Genomic DNA, 23492 nt, shown 5'->3' on the forward strand with positions numbered 1-23492 from the left:
CAGAAATTCTATTAGTAAACAAAATAACTTCTGCCTGTAAAATTGAACTACGTAGGGTAGTTTAGGCTGTTTTGCAGCTCATTGTCCTTTCTAACTGCACTTTTGAGTCCTGTGGATCAGATTGTGTAAGAGGTCTATAAAAAGCAACTTAAATCCAAAAGATATACAAGCCTTTTGTTAGGGCACTTGTGTTGTTGGTGTGTGTCCATTCATTAATCGGCAAATCTTTATGGAGTCTCTAAAGATAGCTGACAAATGCTGATGTGATGTGCACAGTAATCACACTAGCCTGCTAAAAAGAAAATGTTACTGCTGTCCTGCTATAAAGATGGATAACATGAGTCTTGGGTTGTGTTGTTACAGTGAGTAATGACAGAAGAGGATAAATCAGTTCAGTGAAAAGATTATACTTTCACACCTGATACTACACATTAAGTTGCTTATTGTAACATTAAAATAGAGAATTAAGTTTCCTGAAATTTGCTTACATAGGTTGTGTAATCACAATCATGTAACCATTTCCAACTTATCTGCCAACATTTGATATCACTCTTTTGTAGATACATGTTTTTATTTCCATAAAACTTCAATGGCTCCAAGAGACCAGCTGTCTGAAACTGATCCATTATTAGTTATGAAAGGCACTCTCACACTCTTGCAGGGTGGGAATTATTCAGAGCTGGACTAGTTTGATATCAGCCAAGCTCTGTCATGTTGACTGATTTCCTGCTTCTTTACATACAGCAGCTACAGGCCTATAGTGAGACACAACACTGTCTACAATTGATCAGTTCAGACTCAAATTTGCATAGCTAGCTTCAGTTTCATGAACATGGTCTCCACTTGTCTGCTTTTCCCTCATGATTGTAGAGCTTCTGTATAGCAAGTGTGTCACTTCTGATGAAACCTCCTTGGGTTTTTTTTCTCTTAAGGAAACTGAAGAGCCTGTAGTGGAGTGCCAGGAGTGTGAGACCGATGCATCCTCCTCTAGAACTGCAGTGGGCTCATCGCTGACCTCAGGAGACCTTGGTGATGTCAGCTCCTTCTCATCTAAGGCTTCAAGCCTCCACCGTACATCCAGCGCAGCAAGCAGTGGTCACTCTGCCACACACAGCAGCAGTAGCAGCTCAGGGCGAGGAACTGGAGCTGCCAAAGGGAAAGTGTGTGGGACAGGAACTGGAGAGTTTGCTTTACCCGTTGGCAGGGGTGTCTTAGGAAAATTAAGGTATGTGCAGAGCCTTGGGAAGGAAGAACAGATATTTTACAGAAGTGAACAGCTGGCTTGGGGGGAATGTGAAACAGGATAGACCCTAAACCAGGAGTTTTCTGGGAAGGATCTGCCTTGATGAATGGAAGTAAGGAGATAGTCTTTACTTTCACGTGTTCTTCCTGAAGGAGCAGTTTTTTCCGTGTGAAACATTGCTTTGCCTAAACTCTTGCCAATTTAGCAATAATAAGGCAATCTTGACCAGTTGTAAGATCAGAGAAAATGGGAGGATCCTAATGAGCTGGCTTCTTTCTGCAGAGCAGTTAACTTATAAATTCTCTAGCCCTAGGAAAGGAGCTGGTCAGCTAGCATCTTCACTCAGAGTTAGCCAGACAGGAGCACTACCTTGTGAGGAAGAGGAGGAATCTATGCCTGGCACTCGTCAGGGTGGCAAAGCACCTATGACACCTCGTGGGCGAGGAAGAAGAGGCCGCCCACCATCTCGAACAACAGGAACAAGGTACCCTGGAAAAAGGCGATAACAACTTTCATTTATTGCCAAGGAAGAGAATGGGGAGCTGGTGACTTAATGTGATAGAAGGAGTGCTGAATGTTTCAAGAGCTAGTTTTTGTGATAGCATGTGCAGGTGCAAGCGTCTTGCCCAAGTATTTTTTACTTAGTAACTGTTTTTCCTGATCTTTCTGGAAGCGCTTTTCTCTTCTTTCCTTATGGGGCTGCTTTTCTCTTTTCTACAGAGATTTAGCTGGACTGCCAGCTATGGAGGATCTCTCAACTACAGCATCGCCTGAGGACAAATCATTTACTCATTCAGTTCGCCTGCCAGATGGAGGGGAGAAACCCAACACTTCTGGCTTCTGTGCCTTACGTCGAAGTAATTCTCCAGAAATCCCATTACAAGTGGTGACTGGTCCTTCTGACTGCACGGACTCATCTCCTGGGAGCAGCTTTGTGGGACTCAGGGTGGTAGCAAAGTGGTCCTCGAATGGGTACTTCTACTCCGGGATGATTACCCAAGATGTTGGGGCAGGAAAGTACAAGCTGCTCTTTGATGATGGATACGAATGTGATGTGTTAGGAAAAGATATTTTACTCTGTGATCCTATCCCACTGGAGACTGAGGTGACTGCATTGTCAGAAGATGAGTACTTTAGTGCAGGTAAGAGCAATGCTTGACCTCCATCCTTGGGTTTTCTGAGTTGCTGGATGCAATGGGAAATGGATGCTTGTCCAGGAGGATGCAAAGCCTGGGGATAGTTGGTTAACTGGTGTTATTTGCTGTCTTGTCAGGTGTGGTGAAGGGACATCGGAAGGAGTCTGGAGAGCTATACTATTGCATTGAAAAGGAAGGCCAGAGAAAGTGGTACAAAAGAATGGCTGTTATCCTGTCTCTGGAACAAGGAAATAAGCTACGGGAGCAGTTTGGACTAGGACCTTATGAACCTGTCACCCCCCTGAACAAAGCAGCTGACATCAGTCTCGGTAAGGGGAGGTGCTATTCAGTGGCTGGCTGAGCTGTTATTCTGTGTCCTGTGCCTTTGAGACGCTTCTAGCTCCTACCCTGAATTACCAATGTTTAAATCTTCCTGGGTACTTCTTAATGGCATCTCTGAGATACTTTTGTTTTGCATCTATCTCAGAGACTTACTGGTATTAACTGGCTTGTGGAGAGTGGCCTGCATCTAGGATAGTGATGCTGTACTCATTTACACTTGATGGATAGCTGCTGTGATACAAACTCTCCAGCAGTACTGAGAGGAAAAGAGACAGACAGGCAGGGTACTGGGCTTGACAAGAGAGATATGAAAGTGAGGTACCATTTGTCTCTCTCTTCCCTGTCAGAGGGTGGTAGTGTGTACTTTCTAGGTACTGTGGAGTTTAGCCACCTCTCTGTACAGATAGGTAGGTGAAAGCTCATGGAGTTATGTGACAGGCAGTGACTGATCTCTGTGTTCTGTATCACAGATAATCTTGTGGAGGGGAAGCGGAAGCGACGTAGTAACCTTGGTTCTCCCAGCACTTCCAGCAGCAGCACGACTCCCACTCGTAAAGTGCAGGAAAGTCCACGCATCCAACTGGGCACACTGTCTGGGAAAAGGAAACTTGTTGCTTCTGAAGATGAGAGATCCCCAGCTAAACGTGGCCGCAAATCCGCAGTGATAAAGCTTGGTGAGAATCTTATTTTCTGCTTTTAAATTTGCAGTCAGCTGTTTTTTCCCTCGCTGTTTTTTCTGTAACTGATCTTTCCACTTTTCATAAACAAAAAGATTGCCTGTTTGCCCTGCAGGATTTGAGACTGATTCTCCCTGGATGCGTTCAGCAGAGATTATTTTAGCACAGTCTGAGTATTTTCCTGCCATATTTTCAGTTCTGCCTTTTAGAAATGTTCTGACTTGAATGTTGTGATTTGTCTTTCTCCTTTCTTATCTCTTTTGTTACCTGTTTAGTCAGTCCTGAAATGCCTTGCTGTTAAAGGAACCCTTCATAGCAATAGGTGTTTTTTCAGGATATTGATAGACTGGAAAACATTATCAATTTTGCCCTTCAGGTTGTGATTTGAAGATTCTTTGCAACCAGAAGGGTAGAAGATCTCTACCTGTCCTACCAATCCTGCCTCCCTCTGTCTCATCCAGTAAAATAACTGAACTTGAACATATTCCAAATCTTACCCAGGGTCTTTGTGCTGAACCTGACTTTTGAGACTCATGGTGCCTCTGTCTCACTGCAGGGGCTGTGCGAACTGGAGAATCTGTAAGCACCTGTGAAGGTGTAGATGCTGTAGATTCCCCAGTACTGGAGGACCATCATGGACCCTTGCCCCATAATAAGACTCTCTTTTTGGGCTATGCCTTTCTCCTCACCATGGCAACACCCAGTGACAAATTGGTCAATCACCAGAAGCCATCAGATGGTCCTGCAGGGAGTAGCGAGGAGGAAGAAGGTGAGGCTAGTCTTATACATTGCATTTCCAAGTGGAATGCTGTGGCTTTAGGAAAAGCACTGGATATTCTCTGATCAGGCATTTGTGTGAATCCTTGTTTTACCCTTTTGTTCTTTAATCCTTTGCAGAAAGAACCTAAGATTCAATCCCTGTTTTAGACAATTTACAGCCTGAAATGTGGCAAACCTTGGTGATGATCCTAGGGCTGTTCAGCAAGTTAAGACAGATGTGAAAATTAGTGAGATCAGCAGTGTCAGTATAACATGAGAAGGAAGGTTTTGAGAGATTCAAGATAGTGCTGAGAAACACAGGACTGCAAAGCATCAGTGGTTTGCTCCATTTTGCCTTTGCTGGGATCATGTTTCATGCAATGAACTGCAGTATGAAGGCAGCAGCCCGGGTGCTTGCTGCTGGTGCAGGGGTTATCTGGCAATTGGCTTTTTTTGCCTCCTGGTTTGTTGTTGTTTTTTTGTTTTGTTTTGTTTTCTTTTGGGGGGGGTGGGGAGGTTTATTTTCTTATTTTACTGTTCAAAGGGTTTTCTTTAATTATTCCTGGGAGGAAGGCTGGGCTCCCTCACTGGAGTGGATGAGGATCAATGGACTGAGGAATATATGAACATACGCAGATGGATGACAGCCAAAAATTTAACTTTCTGTTTCTGCTGTAGAGTTTTTAGAGATAACTCCATATGACAAACATTACATAGCACAGCAGCTGCGAGCAGGAGCTGGTTATATTCTGGAAGACTTCAATGAAACCCAGGTAAGGGTTCACTTACTGATCTAGAACAGTAGTCACAGAATAGTTGAGATTGGATGAAATTCTCACAGCTCATCTTGTCCAACCCTCCTGTTGAAAGCAAGATCAAGTAGAGCAGATTACTTAGGTCCTTGTCCAGTGGGTTTTGAGTGTCCTCAGGGATGGAAACTCCACAGCCTCTCTGGGCAGATTCATCCTGTGTTTGACCATCCCCAATTAAAAAAAAAAAAACCAACAAAACCACCAAAAACCAAAAGGAATCTCCTGCATTTAAATCTGGCTTCACCTTTTGTACATCCTCCTATGAGTGATGAATATGCATTGATAAGACCACCCAAGCCTTCCTTTCTTGAGCTTAAATAGCTCACCTCTCTCAGCTGCTTCTTGTATGTCAGATGCTCCAGTGCCTAGATATCTTAACGGCTCTTGGCTGGGCCTGCTCCTGTATGTCTTGTTTCTGTTGTACTGTGTGGAACATAGGAGTGGATGCAGTACTCCAGATGGATGCAGTACCACAGGTCTGTGCCTCAGAATACTTAGAGGTAGGGCTCTTCATAGTTCACTTACCAGATCTACTTGGACAATTAATGTCATTTGCTGTCACGTTTACTTTAAATTTAGATTTTTAACAGAGAGGGTAAATTGGTTTTGGTGCATCTTGCCTGAGGATGCAAAGTCTTCTCTAGGGACTTACTGAGTCTCAAACTAAACAGTGACTCTTCTGACCTGGAAGACATAATTATGATAGCAAAACTACTAGGCAGAGTTTTTGCCTGTGAACTGCACAGCTTGGAATAGGTGACTATTAGAGGTACTCCTGATTTCAGAATCTGTTTATCTAATTCACCTTCCATATAATATGGTTCTGAAAATTGGGTTTAATTGTTCTCTTTTGAAGTGTTTAGCAGCAGGATGACTTCTGGGTTTTTTTTGCAAGCATTGTCTCCTGCTGACATGTCTTTTCTATCTATCTCCCCTGAAGTGCAGTGCAGCATATCAGTGTCTTTTAATTGCGGATCAGCACTGTCAAACTCGGAAATACTTGTTGTGCCTTGCCAGAGGGATCCCTTGTGTGTCTCATATCTGGGTCCATGACAGCTGTCATGCTAACCAGCTTCAGAATTACCGGAATTACCTTTTGCCAGCTGGTTATAGTCTCCAGGAGCAAAAATTGCTGGAATGGTAAGTGCCAAATAACCATGATCTGAGCGCACAGACTGAAGATTTAATCAGAGAGTACTGAAGATGGTCCTAGTACTGCTCCCCATGCCTTCCATTCATGTAAGAAGAGCACTTCCATCTCATTCCTTGGATTTACAGTGACCTCTAATGCCAAGGTACATTTGCGTGCCATAATCACAAAAAAAGTCTCCTGGGAAGTAAGAAAAAATGTCGGTCCCCTCATGAGGAAGGCAGAACTCAGGCCAGGCTTTCCACACACTTGGCTGACTAATTGCTCAGAAATGGATAAAAGGGAGCAATACTACTGCAATTTCCTTTCATTGGTATGTTTTGAAGCCAGCTTCTGCATTTTCTGTAGTCTAATCTAGTAGGTCTGTTCTGAGAGAACAGTTGTCAGGTCAGACTCTTTAGGCAAGGTGAAGGGTGGACAAAAGCAATTTGTAAATCTCTGTGAGCTTTTGGGCAGAAGACTGAAGCCAGCCTACTCAGCCCTGTCAAAGCAGAAGCATTTTGGGTATGCACATAAAAGTGGTTCAGGAATAAGGAGCTTAGCCTAATTTTGGATTTAGGCTGCTGCACACACCCCCCACCAATACTGTCTACTGTTTTACTGTCCATAAACAGAGGATAATTGTTCCAAGTATTTTAGGAGGGGGGTGGTAAGAGAGCAGGTCATTGTATGCAAGATACCCAAAGAATTCCCATATTCAGAGAATTTCCATATTCATATGGGAGCCAGTCAGGTAACTAGAAGAATTAGACTGCAGTCCTCAAGTAAAGTCTCAAGCTACTGGATATTATTATCAATCTGCAAATCTCTTCTTTACTCTGCAGGCATCCACGAGAAAACCCGTTCCATAACCTGAAGGTTCTCCTGGTGTCAGACCAGCAGCAGAACTTCCTGAATTTGTGGTCTGAAATTCTCATGACAGGGGGAGCAGCATCTGTTAAACAGCATTACTCAAGTGCTCACAAAAAAGGTACTCATTGGCCAGTGTCTCGGGCCTAGAAGTCAGGAATCCCATACCGTGGGATGCCATCCCATGTCTCTAATATGGTCTAAAACCATTTGGGATGGTTTACAGGGCCTTCTTTAAGCATAAAGGAAGGCAAAGTGCAGATGTTAGCTCTCTACTTGAATATAATTTAGGAGGTGACATCTAGAAGACCTACCTTCCAGAGGAGATGGTGCAACAATTCAGGACACAAGCCTTAGCTTCCAGCCCTATGTTGAAACGGGAAAAGAGGCAAGGGTTGCTCCTGGACCTTCTGTAGGTCACTAGAATTGTGTTTCCTCATCCCTCTGACTTCAGCTGTCTCTCCATCTCCATATGGGAGGTAGGCCCTGGTACTCACAGCCTGAGGTCAGGACTCATGATATCTAGTCCTGCCTGTCATGTTGGCTACTGGTTTTCTGTTAGATTTCTATCTGGACTTGAGGGAATCTTTTACTTGAAAGGTGCAGTGTAGAATGTACAAGTAGAGAATGTCTTAACTTTTAGAAAAGAGAATTCCCTGGCTAGGAATGAGAGGACGTGGAAGAGTTTCACAGTGGTGAAACAAACTGATCTCCTGCAGCGAAGATCCTTTTCATAACTCACAGATCCCTGTCTTTCTTCCTGGGCAGATATTCCTTTGGGTGTTTATGATGTGGTGGTGACTGATTTTTCCTGCCCAGCTGGTGTCTTGAAGTGTGCTGAAGCTCTACAACTGCCTGTTGTCTCTCAAGAGTGGGTGATCCAGAGCCTTATTGCTGGGGAGAGAGTAGGCTACAACAAACATCCAAAATATAAACATGACTATGCCCCCCACTAAACAAAAACTTTACTTTGCTGTCCCACTGTTGTGCAGACTGTGTTTTAATCAGGTTTTAAATGTTTGTGTAATTGGACAGTGTGCATGGATTACTGTATATAGTTTTAATCTCCTGGACTTTTATGATTCAATAAATGTTCAATCTCTTGTGGTAGCTGCTGGGACTCTTCATTTATCTAAACTTATTCCAGGACTGTGCCTCCAAAGGAGGGCAAAGAAATGCTTACATTTCTCTGAGCTGAACAGCTCTAATACTCTGCTTCCAGTCAAGGCTAATACAAAATCAATTGTAAAGGAAGGGATAGGGGTGTTCTTAACTGGCAGCCTGTATTTAAAGAAGTGAATACCTTATGACCAAGTTCAGGGCAGCAGTACTTGTTTCTTGGAAGAACAGCACGATGTGTACTCCTCCACTTTGCTGCTGATATTTTTAATTTCAGCAACATGTTGCTGAAGTTGCAACTTGCTCCATCCCTGGCATTGTCCAAGGCCAGGTCAGTCTTGGGAGAGATGGTCTAGTGTGAGGCATCCCTGTACATGGCAGGGGGTTGGAACTAGATGATCTTAAGGTCTTTCCAACCCTAATTATTCTCTGATTGTGAGTGCCTGGTGAGAACTTGTAGGACAAAGGGATATTTTGTTTTGGCTACCCCTTTTTTTGTTTTTTCACTGTTGTGACTATATAGGTATTGACCTGCCTACTGGCACTACCTAAGAAGAGATGCAGACACAGGGACTTAGGACAACTGAACTGCTGGGAGACTGAGGTGTAAAGAGTAAGTGCTGGGTAGCTTTGTTTATATGGTAATGGAGTAAGTCTACTTCTAAGCTGCTGCATTCACAGCCAGGCACTTTATCTTAATGATCAACTTGCATAAAGATAAAAGCAGAGTTCAACAGTTGTCACTCTTTACAACCTTTTATGTTTACCCAGGCCTCCATCCAGCCTCCTTCAGAGTCTTCAGTCCCCTGCTTCAAAAATGTAAGTTTTTCTTGAGGTATTTTTTTTACTTTATCATTTTCTAGCTCAGTCACCTTCTGACTGTGTTGGTCCGTAAATCCCACATCCAAACTTAACCCTTAGTTTTCTAACTTTTTTTCCACAGTCACAGGATTTTAAACTCTGCATCAGGCACAGTCCAGCCACAAGCAGCTGTAGTGTACTGAAGATGACAGGCATTTGATTTGGCTGGCTGTTGTTACTGTATCTGAGAGTGCATAAAGCATCCTTTTTCCCCTCAGGCACACTCAAGAGCTGCAGCTTTAGATAGCATGAAAATACCAACACCTTGAGGGCAAGGGTGGTTTCCTGGTGGTAGCCTCCCTGTTCAAACTGGGAAAGCTGATACTACACCCCAGTGAGACTGGAGGGCTCTCTTCTGCCATTCATCCAACTGGACTTTCACTGCAAGATAGTCTGTTTTAGCAAGACTAGGAAATCTTGGTAACATGCAAGAAGTTCCTGCCAAACACTGCTTTTCATGGAACAGAATGCTGTGCCACTCTAAGCTCTCTGCACCTGGGTGCAGACACTGACAATATTCTTCATAATTGCGTGACAAGATGGTTTTATTTTGGTTCTGTAGGACAGTCGCTAGTAGCATTTAGAGCCAGCATCCTGAGTGTTTCTCCCCAGTTTTAGTTCTAGCACTCTTTTATGTCAGCAGAGGGAGGTTTGTGTTTTGAACAGGGCAAAGCTCCTACTTCACTCTTGATGAGCATAATGTTAGCACACAAAAAGTATTATGTTTTATAGAGAAAGCATGTGACACCACTAGTGGCTCCTTTACCTATAGAGATATGCTAGAACAATGCACTGTATGAGAAGAGATTCCTAAAAATCCTTCTTTCCTCCCCCTTTCAGTGCAGTTGTTTCACTTACCTGCAAGTCTGTATTTTATTAGCAGAGATTGTGTACTGTAAAGCAGCAGAACTATGAATGAAGCTATGGCTCTATTCAGAAGTCAAGAGCAATAGACCGCTTCCTCCATACTTCAGCTTGGAAAAGATCATAGTCCAGCTGAAGTGTCAAAACATTGTAATTCTTGTTGCTTTTTCACTTTCTGAAGAGGTACAGACTGCCTCCCTAAAAACATTTATACATACATGCAGGGCTGTAGAAAGCATGTTTTTACTAGCTTGGAAAACATGGAGTGGCTTTCTGCAGTCACAGGGCAGCCTCACAGTAAGTGGCACTTCCTGCCAATTCCTTCTGAAACAGGGCTTCACCAGCAAGAGCCAGCCACAAATTAAGACTCAGTTCAGTGCAGGCTCTCCAAGGGCATGGTCTCCACTGCTTAACATGGCATTGGTCACGGCCTGAAGAAAAGGTCTTAGTGCTTAAACCCCAAAACTGCAAGAGAAGAGTAGATATTAAAAATACATGCTGAAAGGAACTCTCTTTATCAACCCACATCAGCATTTTTCAACCTGAATGAACTAGCAACTAGCTCAACTTCATGCTAAAACAAACTTGATGGGGAGAAAGCATAAAAACCCCAAAAGTTAACTTATGCTGGTTTGTTACTTTTCTGCCATAGTGTTTATCAACACTTTGCTCTTAATTATTTTGGCGTCCACAATTAATAAAAATTACTTATGATCATTTAGATCACTTTGTACTTCAAGTACCCCAGGATAATGCCACAGACAACCATGAAGATATTTGTACCTGCCCAAGGTTCCTCCAGCCTGGGTGTAGTATTTGTTATAATCCAAGCGTAGTAGCAGTTGAGCTAAGTCAGAGTTTATCTGATGGTTCCGAACACTAGAGAGAATCTTGAAGAGAAGTGACGACTGACGACTGAATCCCTACAAATGAGAAGAAGTCAGTTCTGGGTGGGCATTCTCAAGAAAGAAAACAAGCTTTTGCTTTCTGTTCCTGCTTAAACAACCCTTTAACATCCTGAAGAAAGGTATCACTGTAAGAGAATTGATGCTTGTGTTCCAGTATGAGGTAAGCTGTCAGCCGCCATAATTATTAGCGGATAGGTATCCAAAAGGAGGAGCAGAATCACCAACTGATAACCACCTCCTTTTCTATTCCAATAGGTTAATTTCTGTGTATTTTTTTCTGCGTATAATTAAGCGCTGATTAATTAAAATCATTACAAGTACCCATATAGCAGGTTTCAGCTTAAACTCAGTCCTGTTCTACAGCTGTTAAAGCCAATATGACTACTTAGGCAGTTGTTTGCATGGGAGAAGAACAGGTCCAGATAAGCACAGATTCACCTTCACCAAAATACTGAGTTGTGCAGCTCCGCGTTCATCCAGTGGGCCCAGATTCTGACTGACCAGAGAACAAAAACTATGACAAAGATCCAGAATTTCATTTAAGCAGTGGAAAACCTGCATGGGATAAAAGTACAACAGAAGTTGTAACGTAAGTTTAAATAGAGGTCAAACCCAGAAAAAGCTGTTCTTAGTATCTAAAAAGTTGCAGCATTCATAATTAAGTTGTTGCTGATACCATGTTTTCCAATCAGTAAGGAAGATATTAGAGCACCTGTAACATTTTTGTAAGGTTTTCTATGGAGAAGGACTTATATATGATGCTGCATCTTCCCCTCCCACCCCCAACCTTTTGCAGACATTACCAGGATAACAGTGGCATAAGCACTAAGATTATAATAAGATTTATATGTCTATATAAGATATAGATGCAGAAGTTGAACACTGGCTTCCCTATCTAGACAGCAGGCCTTCACTGCAGCTTCAGGATTGAGAAGGAAGAATAAAGCACAGCCAGAGCTGTGGGTCAAGGCTTTGGTTTCACTTTCACAAAACTTTCTTTTTTATCAGTTGATCAAGGTAACTTACATTCAAGAGTGTAAGAAAGCCCAAATGGCTCACAGATCTAACTACTGGAACACTTCAAAGTTTCAGACTTGTTAATGAGTATTCTGCCACATTCATGCCACAGCCTGAGAGCAAAATAAACAAACCAGACAAGATCTCGGGTATTGTTGTGTTTCACTGATAACAACCTTCTTTGGGAATGTGTTTGTGAGGCTACATGTTTAATGAAAGTACTAGCACCACTGTAACATATTTTTACTAAAACAACAATAAAAAAATACCCTTAAAGTCCACTCGGGAACATCTCAACTATTTTTATCCTCTAATGTGTGGGTAAGAGAGGGAATTTTTCCTAATCTAATGCATTTCAGAATGAGTCCCTCGGGAATACAGTTCTCAGCTTTATGCTTGGAACTTCTTTAATGAAATTGCTTGTAAGAAAAATAGGGCAACGAAAGTTCAAGTTACTAAGGTTAACTGAATACTGGGAAATCTTGATTTAAAATGCCTAGGAATGCATCCACATTCAGCAACTGTAAATTAAAGTATTGCAATTCAATTATCTGTTCTAGTTTATACCTGCTTTATTTCTAAATGCTTTATTTTTCTGCAGGAGGCTATCAACTATCAGTTTGAAAACAGATGGTTTGTTATTCCTGTTCAAAACACATGTTTCTTAGGGCAGTTGGAGAATTTGTAGAAAAAGGTGGAATCAAGACCTACTTACAGGTTTTAGGAGGATGAAAGACTGAGCCAACAGATTACTTAAGAAATGATCATGAGCCAATCGTATACTCTCAAAATCTCGTGTGGCATTTATCTGCTGCAGCAGCTGTGAGAACTGAGATTCCAGTACATCCACCTGGTATGTAAAAAAATCTCATTAGTATCTTGAGGAATGGGAGTACTTCAGATCAGACAGTAGTTTTGTGTAAGAAACTTGGCTTTCCTTATTGGAAATTTCCTTATTGCTGCTCTTATGCTAGAGGCTGAGGATCACCTTCTCTCTGTGTCCTGAATGGGGTATTATATACAACATTAGTACATTAAAGGGGGGCCCAAACAATTTTTGATGCCTAAGTATTATCTAAGTAGAAAGAGGTCACATTCTTAAAGTATTGAAAAAATATATAGCTAGCATGTAAACAAAGGTACTTGATGGTAGTAATCTCTGAATTTTACACTGAGAGGTATCATCTGGAATCTCCGGACAAAGGCTGCAGTGCAGTAGCTCAGCAGGATTACTCTGAATAATATAGGAAGCTGGGCCCCTCAATTCAGCTGTTATGGCTGTTAACAAAATGATACCTAATTCTCACAAAATCATGCTACTATCAATAGCTGTTTACATTTGAAAAGGTTTTTTTGTTTGTTTGGTTTTTTTGGGGTTTTTTTTTACTTCAAATGGTCAGAATGTGGCTTTTTAATTCTTAAAACCAAACAACCAAACAACCGAAAAACCCACCCAACATTTGTTATTTAACTCAAACTGGAGTTCACTTAATGGGGCAAGGAAAGAAGCCAGGATGGTATCTTAACTGGTATCTTAATGATGTTACTTCAGAGATTACTGTGGCTTCTCACAAATGTTTAGTAGCAGCAGTAGAGGGCCCAAACTCCCAGTAAAACTCAATGATTCACAAATCCAAGACTGTAATTGTAGCAATAAATCTGGGAACTCAGAAAGTTCTAGAGTTGTTCCAAGGGAAATCCCGATTCCCTTAAGGTACAAAGAATCTGAAATCTGAAAGACAAGGCTTCGATGCTCACTCCATGCATTTCTGACTGTTCCTGATTAACTGATACAGTTTTCCTTTCTCTATAATCCTGACCTGCAGATAATACTGAAGATTGTCCACAAGAAAAGCCATGTGATCCCTCAGACGCCATTTGATGGCATCAGTTCTGTTAGATTTCAGGTGTTTGCGCTGCATCTGAAGAGCCCAACAGTGCTGTAGCTCAGCCTGGACTCGTCGCACACTCAGCAGGTATTTGAATACAACATTGTACCTACAGCCAAAAAATACAGAGTCGTTTAATAGTAAAATCTTCCTTGGGTGGAGATACTGGAGCAGGTAACAATGCAAGACTAGAAAAAGAAACAAGGTGGCTGACAGCCAACAGACAGGATAGGTCAGGTCATGGCCCATCTCAGAGTAACAGATTTCTGTTTCTATTGATTACTGACCCCAAAACCACAAAGTTAATTTCACCATAAAGAGGGCAGAGCTGACACTGTTTTGTCAAAGTAGCACTGTTCACAAAATCTGTTAGCATCTTGGAGTTCTCACTGTCGTTACAAGTACTCTCAATATGCATAAGTAGAAAGAATCATCTTAAAGTTTCAAAGAGCAAGATAAAAGTACTGTAGCTCTACCCTTCTCTCCATAGACAGGAAAAAGACCCGCAACACATTAGTACGTGCCTGAGATCAGGAAACCTGTAGCTGAAGATATAAAGACCATACCTAGTACTTACTTCTCCAGAACAGCAGGAGTAAAGAGAATGTGCAGTGGCCATTGAACTTTGTAAGAAAGGCCCAGAGCTGCCCATCCGGATGGAGGGGCTTCACGTGGAGATAACTCCCGGGAAGGCCCTTCGCGAGTCTGAGAAGTATCTGAAAACAAATGAGGTGCTGAATTAAGTCATCTTCTTAGTCAAGACAACCATGGCAAGGAAGAAAAGGAGAGAGAACAGAACTTCTTAAGAGCCAAAGCAAGCTAGGCCGTCACAGGTAACTGCAAAAGGAACAAAATTAATATTTCTTTAACTTCAGAGAAAGATAAGTAATAGGACTTGAAAACATGGTCATCATCTCCCCTCTTAACTCACTACTAAAAAAGCAAGCAGATACCTTTATGTTCCTTTCCATGATATTCAATGGTTAAGTGAAGCAGAGGAAGAAGGTTGTCATCATCTAACAGCACTTTATGAGCAGACTGCTGAAATGCAACGTTGACATCTGACAAAGAAAGAGCAGATACCTCACAAGATGATGCAGCTAGTGCTAATTTTGCATTAATTACTTATGCTCAACCATAAAAGGCAACACTGACATGCTATTTTCATTAGTTTCAATCTGCCATCTGAAAGTTTCTGAGAAGTTTACAAGTGCTCTTCTTTCAAAATTAATGACAACATCTAGAGGATAAGATAGAGCTTTCCTGTACTAATGGCTAACCGGTTTCCTGCTGTACCACAGCAAAGACAGCTCAGTAAACAAATAAGTCACACTCACCATGTTCAGTTACAGCTGTAGGTGGTGTTTTTAACATGTGCTGTGCAGTGTCAATGAAGGCCTGAAATAGTTCACCTCTTCCCAAAAGATAAAAATCTTTTATAATCTGTGGAGATAATTTTTTTGTATATAAGCATATAAAAACCTGAACAGAAATATTAAACACCCTAGCTGATAGCATCTATTTTCACTATTGCTTGGACAACTTCTGCCAGAAGTTCTCCAACACAGCTGGAGAGCTCTGAATTTCATCCAGTACCCAAAAAGAAAGAAAGAAAGAAAGAAAAGATAAGCTGCTTTAGCAAAAACAAGCTAGCAGTTACATTACCTTTAGTTGTCCTAGTAAATCTGATTCTTCCACCATCAGTTTCCAAAGATGCTAGTGAAGAAACAAAAAAAAACCCAACAAACAGAAGAAACCTCACCTCAGATTTATGTAAAACCAATTAAAGCAGTAGCTGTCTTAAAATACTGAGATGCATACAAAACAGCAGCTATGTAATGCACAAGAGAACACACTAAGAATCCTGTGCATGAGCAGTCCATGCTAGCAGTTAGAATACTCTTGATGTATTCCAGCAAGAAACCCTGCTAAGAAACATGAAGGCCCGTGACAAAAAAAAAATTCTGATGCAATCAGTCTCACCCCAGCTTTGTTCCCACTTCTCTTGCCTCCCCACCTTCTCAGTCTCCTATCCCAAATGAAAAAAAGACTAAAAATTGCCAAAGCAAAGAATGTGATCAGTGAGATAGCATCTACCATGCTGACAGCATGATGAAAAGTTCAGAAGTCATTTGACTTCTTTCCCCCATGAAAGCACACAGTATTTGTTAATGTCCTTTAGTCATTAGAAGTTGGGGAACCATGAAGTTCTAAGCCCGATAAGAACATGAATTCTACCTGCAGCTTTCACACACTTGTTCAGTCACTCTTTCTAAAGAGCCCCCCCACCCCAGTCATTCACAAATCTGAACTGCTTCTCAGCTTGTGTAGTAGTTATCTTCCTATTACTGTAGTAGTGGGAACCTCACCTCAGCAACAGTGCTTCGTATCCAGTCAACCACCGATTCAAAGTCCACCAAACTAAAGAGCGGTTGCTGCTTGAGTCGATGTAGCTCTGCTGCAAAAGTGTCCTCCTGGTTTTTTAGGATTGAGCCTGTGCAGCAATGAGAAAAGTGTTTTGGACAACGAAAAGGAATACCATTTAGAGAAGTGCAGACCCCTTCCAGCACCATGGGCAGAAAGACTGTTCAGGCAGCATCATCTCAGGTCTGGTGGGAAATGTGAAGTTGAGGAGGCCTCAGAGTACAAGTATCAAGCTACAAGATTACTATAGCAAGTACAGTTACAGTATAGACATTTGCCATGGCAGTGCTGTGGTATCAGTAAAAAACCCAAATATTTTCTATGTAAATTATTTCCACTTACAGCCCTTTTTTTCTAGAACTGAGCTAGTTCTTTGAACCACAACTTTTTTGCCACATTAAGCAGTTGGCTTGGTTCTGCACCTACTCCCACCCCTTTCAAATCTATCTACTGCTTGAACTTGGGGATTTATTAATTTTTTTTAAACCAGCTAACCTAGAAGATTCTTTTCAACTCACTTCTTTGCAAGAAAACCTTTCGTAAGGTTTTCTATGAAGGACTTATATGTGATGCTGCATCTTTCCCTCCCACCCCCAACCTTTTGCAGACATTACCAGGAAAACAGTGATTGGTATAAGCACTAAGATTATAATAAGACATATATGTCTATCTAAGATACAGATACAGGCAAAGAAAGGCCTTTTCTTGCCTTACAAAAGCAATAAAACAGTCTAATTTAATTGGTCCATTGTTCTCTGCAATGTCACTCAACTCCCCAGAGTAGTACTCCCCAAATGGTATAGGAATATATTTGAAAACCATCTCCAATGTAAATTTCTCACTCATCAGCTGGAACTGCCTCTCTCTTTCTGTCTTAAAGAAGAATCTTACTCATTTGTTTTGCACAGCAACCTTTGTAACCACCTTGCAATGAATCTCTTATGTTTGTGGATGCATTTTAATCCTATGACATCATTTTGCAACTTACACACTCAGAGCAAGATGTGCCCTTGTGTCTGTCTGCACCTGTCAGGGATGAGGATGCAAGCTGAAAAGAAAACATGACTTTATGTATCCAAAGCAAATCACATGGTGACTCGCTGCTGTGAACTTTGAGATTATGTTTGGAAAGTATTATTTACTCATCCTGTTCTTATACTGCTCCCTTGGAATCAGTCAGAACACTGGGACCACTGCCTGTCCAGGCACAAGCATCTGTATGTTCTGAAGAGTATCAGCCAATAGTCAGTGACTGTTGAGGAATTTGCTAATATAGCATTTTGGAATGTACCTGTCAGTCACTCATAACTGAGCAAAGGACACAAAAAAGATGTTCCTTACCTTTTCTGGTCAAGTTAACATTTTGATTCTCAAACATCTGTACAGATTCTCCCACAAAAAGGATTTTCTCAGCAACCCGCACAGGAATGTATGAGGGCAGCATTTCTACTCGTAGAGAAAACTGTTTTAGAGATGGAGCTAACATGTTCTCCTCCTCAATCAAGCGCTGTCAGAGACCCCAGGGGAAAAAAAAAAAAAAAGAAAAACAACAACAACAAAAAAAACCCAACAACAAAAAAAAACAAATGAAACAAGAACAACAAAAAAAAAAAAAAGAAAAAAAAAGAAAAAAAAAGTAAGATTACTCAATTAAGCTGCTTTGCACAAGGACATTTTAATGATATGCCATTTATGTGAGGAGCTACTGCATTTCCCCACTACAGTGGCAGGTTGCTCCCTAAATTCACACTCTGGACATATTTTTAGCAGCCTCTCGACTCTCACAAAGCACATTTTTCCCCAGTAATGTCATGACCGTGTTAGGCAACATATGCACAACAAATGCTTGTGCAAGAAAGGTACCTGACCCAGCTGCCAGAAGGGTGCAAAACAAGTGAACACCCAAGCTCTCCACAACCTTTCCCTTGCAATTGCTCACACTACCACCTGTGCCTGTTTTGAGCAGATCAGAGTGTTTGCTGTAAGGAATCAGAAAAGAGCCAGTCAAAAGCAGGGTGAATACAGCAGTTCCAAATAGATAACAGTATCACAGATTCCACCTGTAGGGCTTCCTGTCCAAGATTATGCAATGGTGCCAAATGGTATGTCTCTGTCCTTTACGCCTAAATGTGACCTACTACAATATTCTGTTGATTTCCCATCCTGTCAGGTCTCAATACATGTCCAGTCCAGCATAGCTCACACTGAAGCAGAAGACAATGTATTTTTCTTCTTTTGTGCCCTAGGAACCGAAGGATGCCAAGCTACAACTTGCAGTCTTACCAAGTCCTGCAGTTCTCGTAGCTGTTTTCCTGTAAGGCCCCCAATTCCTAGGTCATCATCATCTTCTTCAGGTTGGCTAGGGACATTCCCAGAAGAGGGGCCCTGTCTGATAAAAAACTCTTCATGTTGATCTAGTAGCAATCCATGCAGCATCCAGGCAGAGAGCTGCTTATACATGACTCCATGACACACAGCCAGAATCCTAAAGTCAAAAGCAGCACAGTGAGGCTTTTCCGCACAGAAATCAAAAACCCATTGTACATCATTCTGGAAAGTCCAGTCAGGCATTATGGCAAGCGCTAAATGGCTAATGTGGAATTTTTATTTTTGTTTTGGAGGAAGGTGGATCAATCACTTGCAAAACTAAACTAACATATGCTCTGAATATGTGGCTTTTCCACAGAGGTCTGCTAGTACACCAGATGTCTAAGTAAGCTTGCAGTGGCTTTCCAGTCCTGCAGTTTCTACTCAATTACCATTTAGGCATGAACACAAATTACCTTTTAAGTAGTCCAGCTTTCTCCCCAGGGACATACAAACCTAGCAAAACTCACTGTTTTTTGAAGGATCAAACCACAGTAACAAGCCTACCATATGCAAAAGAGTTCATATAGACCTCCAAAGAAGAAAAAAAACATAGGGTCCTAACCTTCCTCAGCCCCAAGACCATAGTACGGAGAAAGCCTTAATTCCTGTCAGGAGTCTGCTTTAGATAAAAAACAGGGACTATGACAGTTTTCACTGCATGCTACTCCTACTTTTATATCATGCAAGCTTGTTTTGCATGTATCTTACTGTATCTTAAATTATCTTACTGTTTTTACAAGATAAAACACTTTTACATTAACTCCAGTTACTACAGAAGAATGAAGTAACAGCTTTATTGTATCTACATACTTTTCAAGAGCACTGCGAACAGGAGGCAGCCCCCCACAGCTATGTTTGTGGACTGTCTCCAATATCTGACATCCATGAATCTGCAGAAAGAAAACATGGTTAGACTAGGTCTGTTATTTCAATTTGTACTGACCTTTTCAGACATTTAAACACTATGCTTTCTGCTAACAGGAAAATGCCATAACAAGCTGCACAAGTCTTACAGAAAGAAAGATGTAACACACTCCATGTAGTGAAGAATGAGGCCTTCTATATGTGGTCCTACACCCAAGCTTCTCTCAAGAACTTCCTTTAACAAAAACTGATTATCTGTGGATTGGAAACATCAGCTCTGCTTCTTTTTTTTTTTTTTTGCCCCAAATGACATTGGAAGAAAACACTCAGAGAAGTTGTATCCAGCAGCATCTCATGCTATGAAGTGTAGTGTGATTCAAGTCATCAAAGACCACCATGATAATAAAGTCAAATCCAGGGCAAATGGATTTACAAAATAGTTATTCAGTACTTATACAACAGTACTGGGAATACGGCATCCATTACTGAAACCACATTCTTTCCTAGTATTAAAGGTCTGTAGTGGGGGGCAGAAAGAACTTTATCAGCTAAAGAGGAAACTTGTCAAGAGAAACTAGCTACAATTTTACTGTACCTTCTGAGTCTTGATCTGTTCCACCATGACCATCACAGAGGGGAAGAGTAACTGAAACTGCAGAACAAGGAACAAAATATTGAATTAGGTTGCTATGCAAGGGAGAGAGAAAAACTACACTTGAGTAAGTGTGGACAGCAGCTAATTACAATAATTTAATGAAACTATTATCTGTCTTTCTCCACAAATTAGAAACATGACACAAGAATCTTTAGGAAGTATGTTCTTCCTCCACTGGACTGAGATTCATGGAGTTACTACACTTCAGCTGAGGTTCAGGCTAAACACAAGCTGTGAGAAATATGTGAGGGACAAGGTGGAAGACCTAAGCTATGTATCAAAGTGCAGGTGACCCTCTGAGCACAATTAAGGGACTACAAATGTAGAGGTGTTAAAAAGAAATAGCACAACATAACAGACTAACCCTTATTTATTCTACCAACTTATTAGACTCCAGGAGTGATAAGAGTAGCTGAAGAGCACTACCTGTTTGTTAATATGACATACCTGGTCCAAGGAGTAATTAACATGTGAGACAGAAAGATGAGGGTCAGCCAGAAACTGCAAGAACAAAGCAATTAATGAAAATCAAAATCAGGTATGGGTAAGTAAAAAAAGCACGTTTGCCTCTATTCCAAATCTTCCATTCCCACAGTTCCTCCCTCTTCCTTCCTTCCCCCCCCAAATTTTGGGCTATGTCCTATTTTAGGGTATAACAACCACCACATGGTAACAGTAGCCAAGATACAACAGCTACTAATCTAGTGGAAATTAATCTAAACCTTTACAACAGACAACAGAAGTCACAGTAGTCTGAGACAGCACTGGGCTCTAAGGCAGATGGGGCACTTACTGAATTGAAGCTAGAGGGAGCTTAACATTTATTAGAATGAAGAGTCATTTATAAGAGCATCTCACAGGAATAATTTGGAAGACATTCCTGATTAGGAACGGAAAATACTGTCTCTTTAGCTGCTACTAGCTAGCATATTAATTGCAGAAATGACAACTTCCCAGAACCTGTCAGCAGCAGGGCAGCACCTTGTTCCAAATCTCTCTCCTTTACCTCTTGTTCTAGGTCAAGTAGTGCCTGTCGATAAGGCTGCAGCACTGAATCAAGACCTGTGCAGAAGGCTCGCAAATAAATGCCATGTAACCCACTCTGGTTTTGCTGAGATGGATGATGGTCCTGAAACCAAACAATAAAATCTAGATCAGCTCCCCAGTGCAGGTTTAAAGAGTAATAGTGTTGCTGTGCAATGTCACAGCAGCAGCCAGTGGTCTAAACACGCTGGAATGCACCTTACCCCACCAGAAGTGCCCAGAAAAACAAAACAGAAGTTTGCCACAAAGACAACTTGAGCAGAATTATTTTGAGGTCTTCTATGGGCAGATGCAAGTGCTGGGAACCACTGGTAACTTGTTTGTACCCAAGCATGCTTCTTGGATCTCAAACCTCCGCACAAACCATGAGGAGGACTCACTACAACACAGGGATGAGCATTCTGTACAGTTCACCAACACCTGTGACTCGAATTTATGCACTGGTCACAGCAGATTTCTGCACTGATCAGAAATCGTTACAGTTTGCTTCCTCAAGGACGAGATCTTGCATCTGGGCCGCTCTCTGCCGCTCTGCGGCCCCCCTTAGTCACACCGCACGGAGCTCGCTGCGGGACACTCGAGTGCCGGGGGCAGCCCGGCCGGACCGGCGGCTGCCCGGGAAACACAGCGGAGCGCTGCGGCGGTCCCACCTGCTGTTGTACGTGCCCCGTGTACTGCTCCACGAACTCGGCGAAGCGGATGTAATCGGTGCCGAGGCGGCAGAGTCGGTTCAGGACGCTGGTCTCGCTGGGGTGCAGGAACGGCAGCTCCTGGGACACCTGACCAGGGAAACATCGATGAGAGCAGGGGAACGGAGAGCCGGGTTCCGAGTCCGGCCCGCCTGTCCGCTGCTGCCCATACCTGCAGGCCACCGCGCTTGCTCCAGGTGAAGGCCGCCCCCGGGTACCCGCTCAGCGCCAGCAGCAGCTCGTGGATCATCCTGCAGCGCCGCGCAGACTATTGGGAAATGCGCAAGGGCCGTCGGGAAAGGCAGACCCAGCGCAGGGCATCCTCACCTTCCGCGGGGCAGCCGTACCGCAAGGGGCCGCTCCGCCCCGCCCCTCTCCGCGTACTGAGGCCGTGGCGTTCGGCGCTCTTAGGGTGTGTCGGGTGTTTGCTTGCTGTGGGAGGATGGTTGGGTAACGTGCGTGGTCGTGATGGTAAGTGCTGGTCTGGAAGGTCCCTTCCAAAAGCAGCAAATCCGTAGCTTTCTTAGGGGTGTTTTTGGGTTTGCTGTTCCTGAAAGGGTTTCTTTATCAGTTTCTCATGTTATTTGTGAGTGTTGTAGGGGGAAGGTCCTTTCCAACTCAAACTATTCTATGATTTATCAGTGCCAGTCTTGCCTTTTGCCATTTATTATATGTTGCTTTCATTCATTTTGTCTCTCAGTATTCTTCTAGTCAAAACTGTCTGTTTTCAAAATTGTTATCTAATCAGCTTAAAAAAAAAAGTTATCGAATAAACCAGCTTTTAGCAATCTCATGTTAGTTTTCCTAATTTTGGCAGTGTTTTTCTTCATGTGCATATTTACTCTTCTTCATTTAGAAGATATTAGTGTTAAGTGTCGTAAAATGTCAACTCTCCATTTTAAATGTGTATTTGGTTCATGATTAGCTTGTAACAATGAGGTCTGAAATGCAGGAAGAACAACTTCTGTTGCATTCCTACAGGGATGAATATATTCCTAGTATGTTGCCCGATTTTTTAAAGATGTTTTTTAGTACAGCCTCTGACATGTTTGCATTTGATTTCTACAACTATGTTTATGTGTAACTTCAGAGCCCCAACAGTATCATTCTATCATGTATCAGTATAATAAAACTATTCTCTTTATATTGATGAAGCATCTATTGCCTGGGTAAAGATTGAGGAATTTTTCTAGTGTTTGTTGTTCCTCATTGACATGAATATCACAATATACAATTCTGCCAGGAAAGCTATATGCTGTTCTGGCTTTTAGGGAGCTGCACTTGAGGTTTAGCACTGTTGGCTTCAGTCTTGCAGCACTGAAGTTCATGGCAGTCCTTACCTTGTTTGTAAAAGGCTTTGTTTCAATCCCATGCTGCTGGTCAAAAATTCTGTGCTAACAGGTGGGCTTTGATTAATGCTGAATTTAAATACCTTTTTCAGATGAAGCTAAGCACGCTACAGGTATCTTATAGGTAGTTAAATATGTAGTAATAGCTCAATAATTAACCAAAAAATGTTTACTCTGTAAACACTATATGCATAATTTAATGGTGTCTTTGTACAGTACTGTTAATTTAATGCTTTGATTAGCATAAATACATACTACATACTTAATCTGTTAGAGAAATCTTGAATCTAAACACAGTTGTCTTCTACAGCTAGAAACTAAGCTTACAGGAGCATTCTGTCACAAAAAGTGGAAAATCCCAAGAGTCTTCCCTGAGAACAGGGCAAGAGTAAGCAGTGTGTAAAATTTATTAGAGCAGAAGGAACTTCCCTTTATCAAAGTAGGGATTATGGGGGAACTAATTTTTTTGGA

General features: G+C 41.9%; 2 protein-coding genes across 7 annotated transcripts in view; one reads left to right on the forward strand and one right to left on the reverse strand.

The window, feature by feature from the left end:
• TP53BP1 (tumor protein p53 binding protein 1) overlaps positions 1-8072 on the forward strand; it is a 29822-nt gene extending 21750 nt beyond the window's left edge. For 4 of the 6 annotated variants that reach the window (XM_080626147.1, XM_080626148.1, XM_080626149.1 and 1 more), the window contains 10 exons: positions 933-1225; positions 1551-1727; positions 1964-2385; positions 2517-2708; positions 3192-3395; positions 3955-4167; positions 4836-4930; positions 5910-6109; positions 6944-7089; positions 7737-8072. In XM_080626147.1, coding sequence (XP_080482273.1) covers positions 933-1225; positions 1551-1727; positions 1964-2385; positions 2517-2708; positions 3192-3395; positions 3955-4167; positions 4836-4930; positions 5910-6109; positions 6944-7089; positions 7737-7924 — 2130 coding nt within the window. In that variant the 3' untranslated portion in view covers positions 7925-8072. The remainder of the gene's footprint in view (positions 1-932; positions 1226-1550; positions 1728-1963; positions 2386-2516; positions 2709-3191; positions 3396-3954; positions 4168-4835; positions 4931-5909; positions 6110-6943; positions 7090-7736) is intronic. The other 2 variants (XR_013957734.1, XM_080626151.1) reach the window with 2 other exon arrangements.
• Positions 8073-9619: 1547 nt separating this feature from the next.
• On the reverse strand, positions 9620-21922 carry TUBGCP4 (tubulin gamma complex component 4; the record flags this gene model as incomplete). The annotated part of the gene is made up of 18 exons (XM_080626796.1): positions 9620-10277; positions 10596-10735; positions 11159-11275; positions 12453-12587; positions 13558-13735; positions 14204-14342; positions 14580-14687; positions 14964-15069; positions 15292-15342; positions 15996-16120; positions 17392-17557; positions 18334-18535; positions 19231-19310; positions 19880-19936; positions 20387-20440; positions 20946-21068; positions 21634-21762; positions 21845-21922. 18 exons carry the CDS (start codon positions 21920-21922, stop codon positions 10265-10267), a joined length of 2001 nt encoding a protein of 666 aa, XP_080482922.1. The 3' UTR covers positions 9620-10264.
• Positions 21923-23492: the final 1570 nt, after the last annotated feature.

Source organism: Psittacula echo (genome assembly GCF_963264785.1).
Source record: "Psittacula echo genome assembly, chromosome: 10".
In the NCBI taxonomy this organism is placed as follows: Eukaryota; Metazoa; Chordata; class Aves; order Psittaciformes; family Psittacidae; genus Psittacula; species Psittacula echo.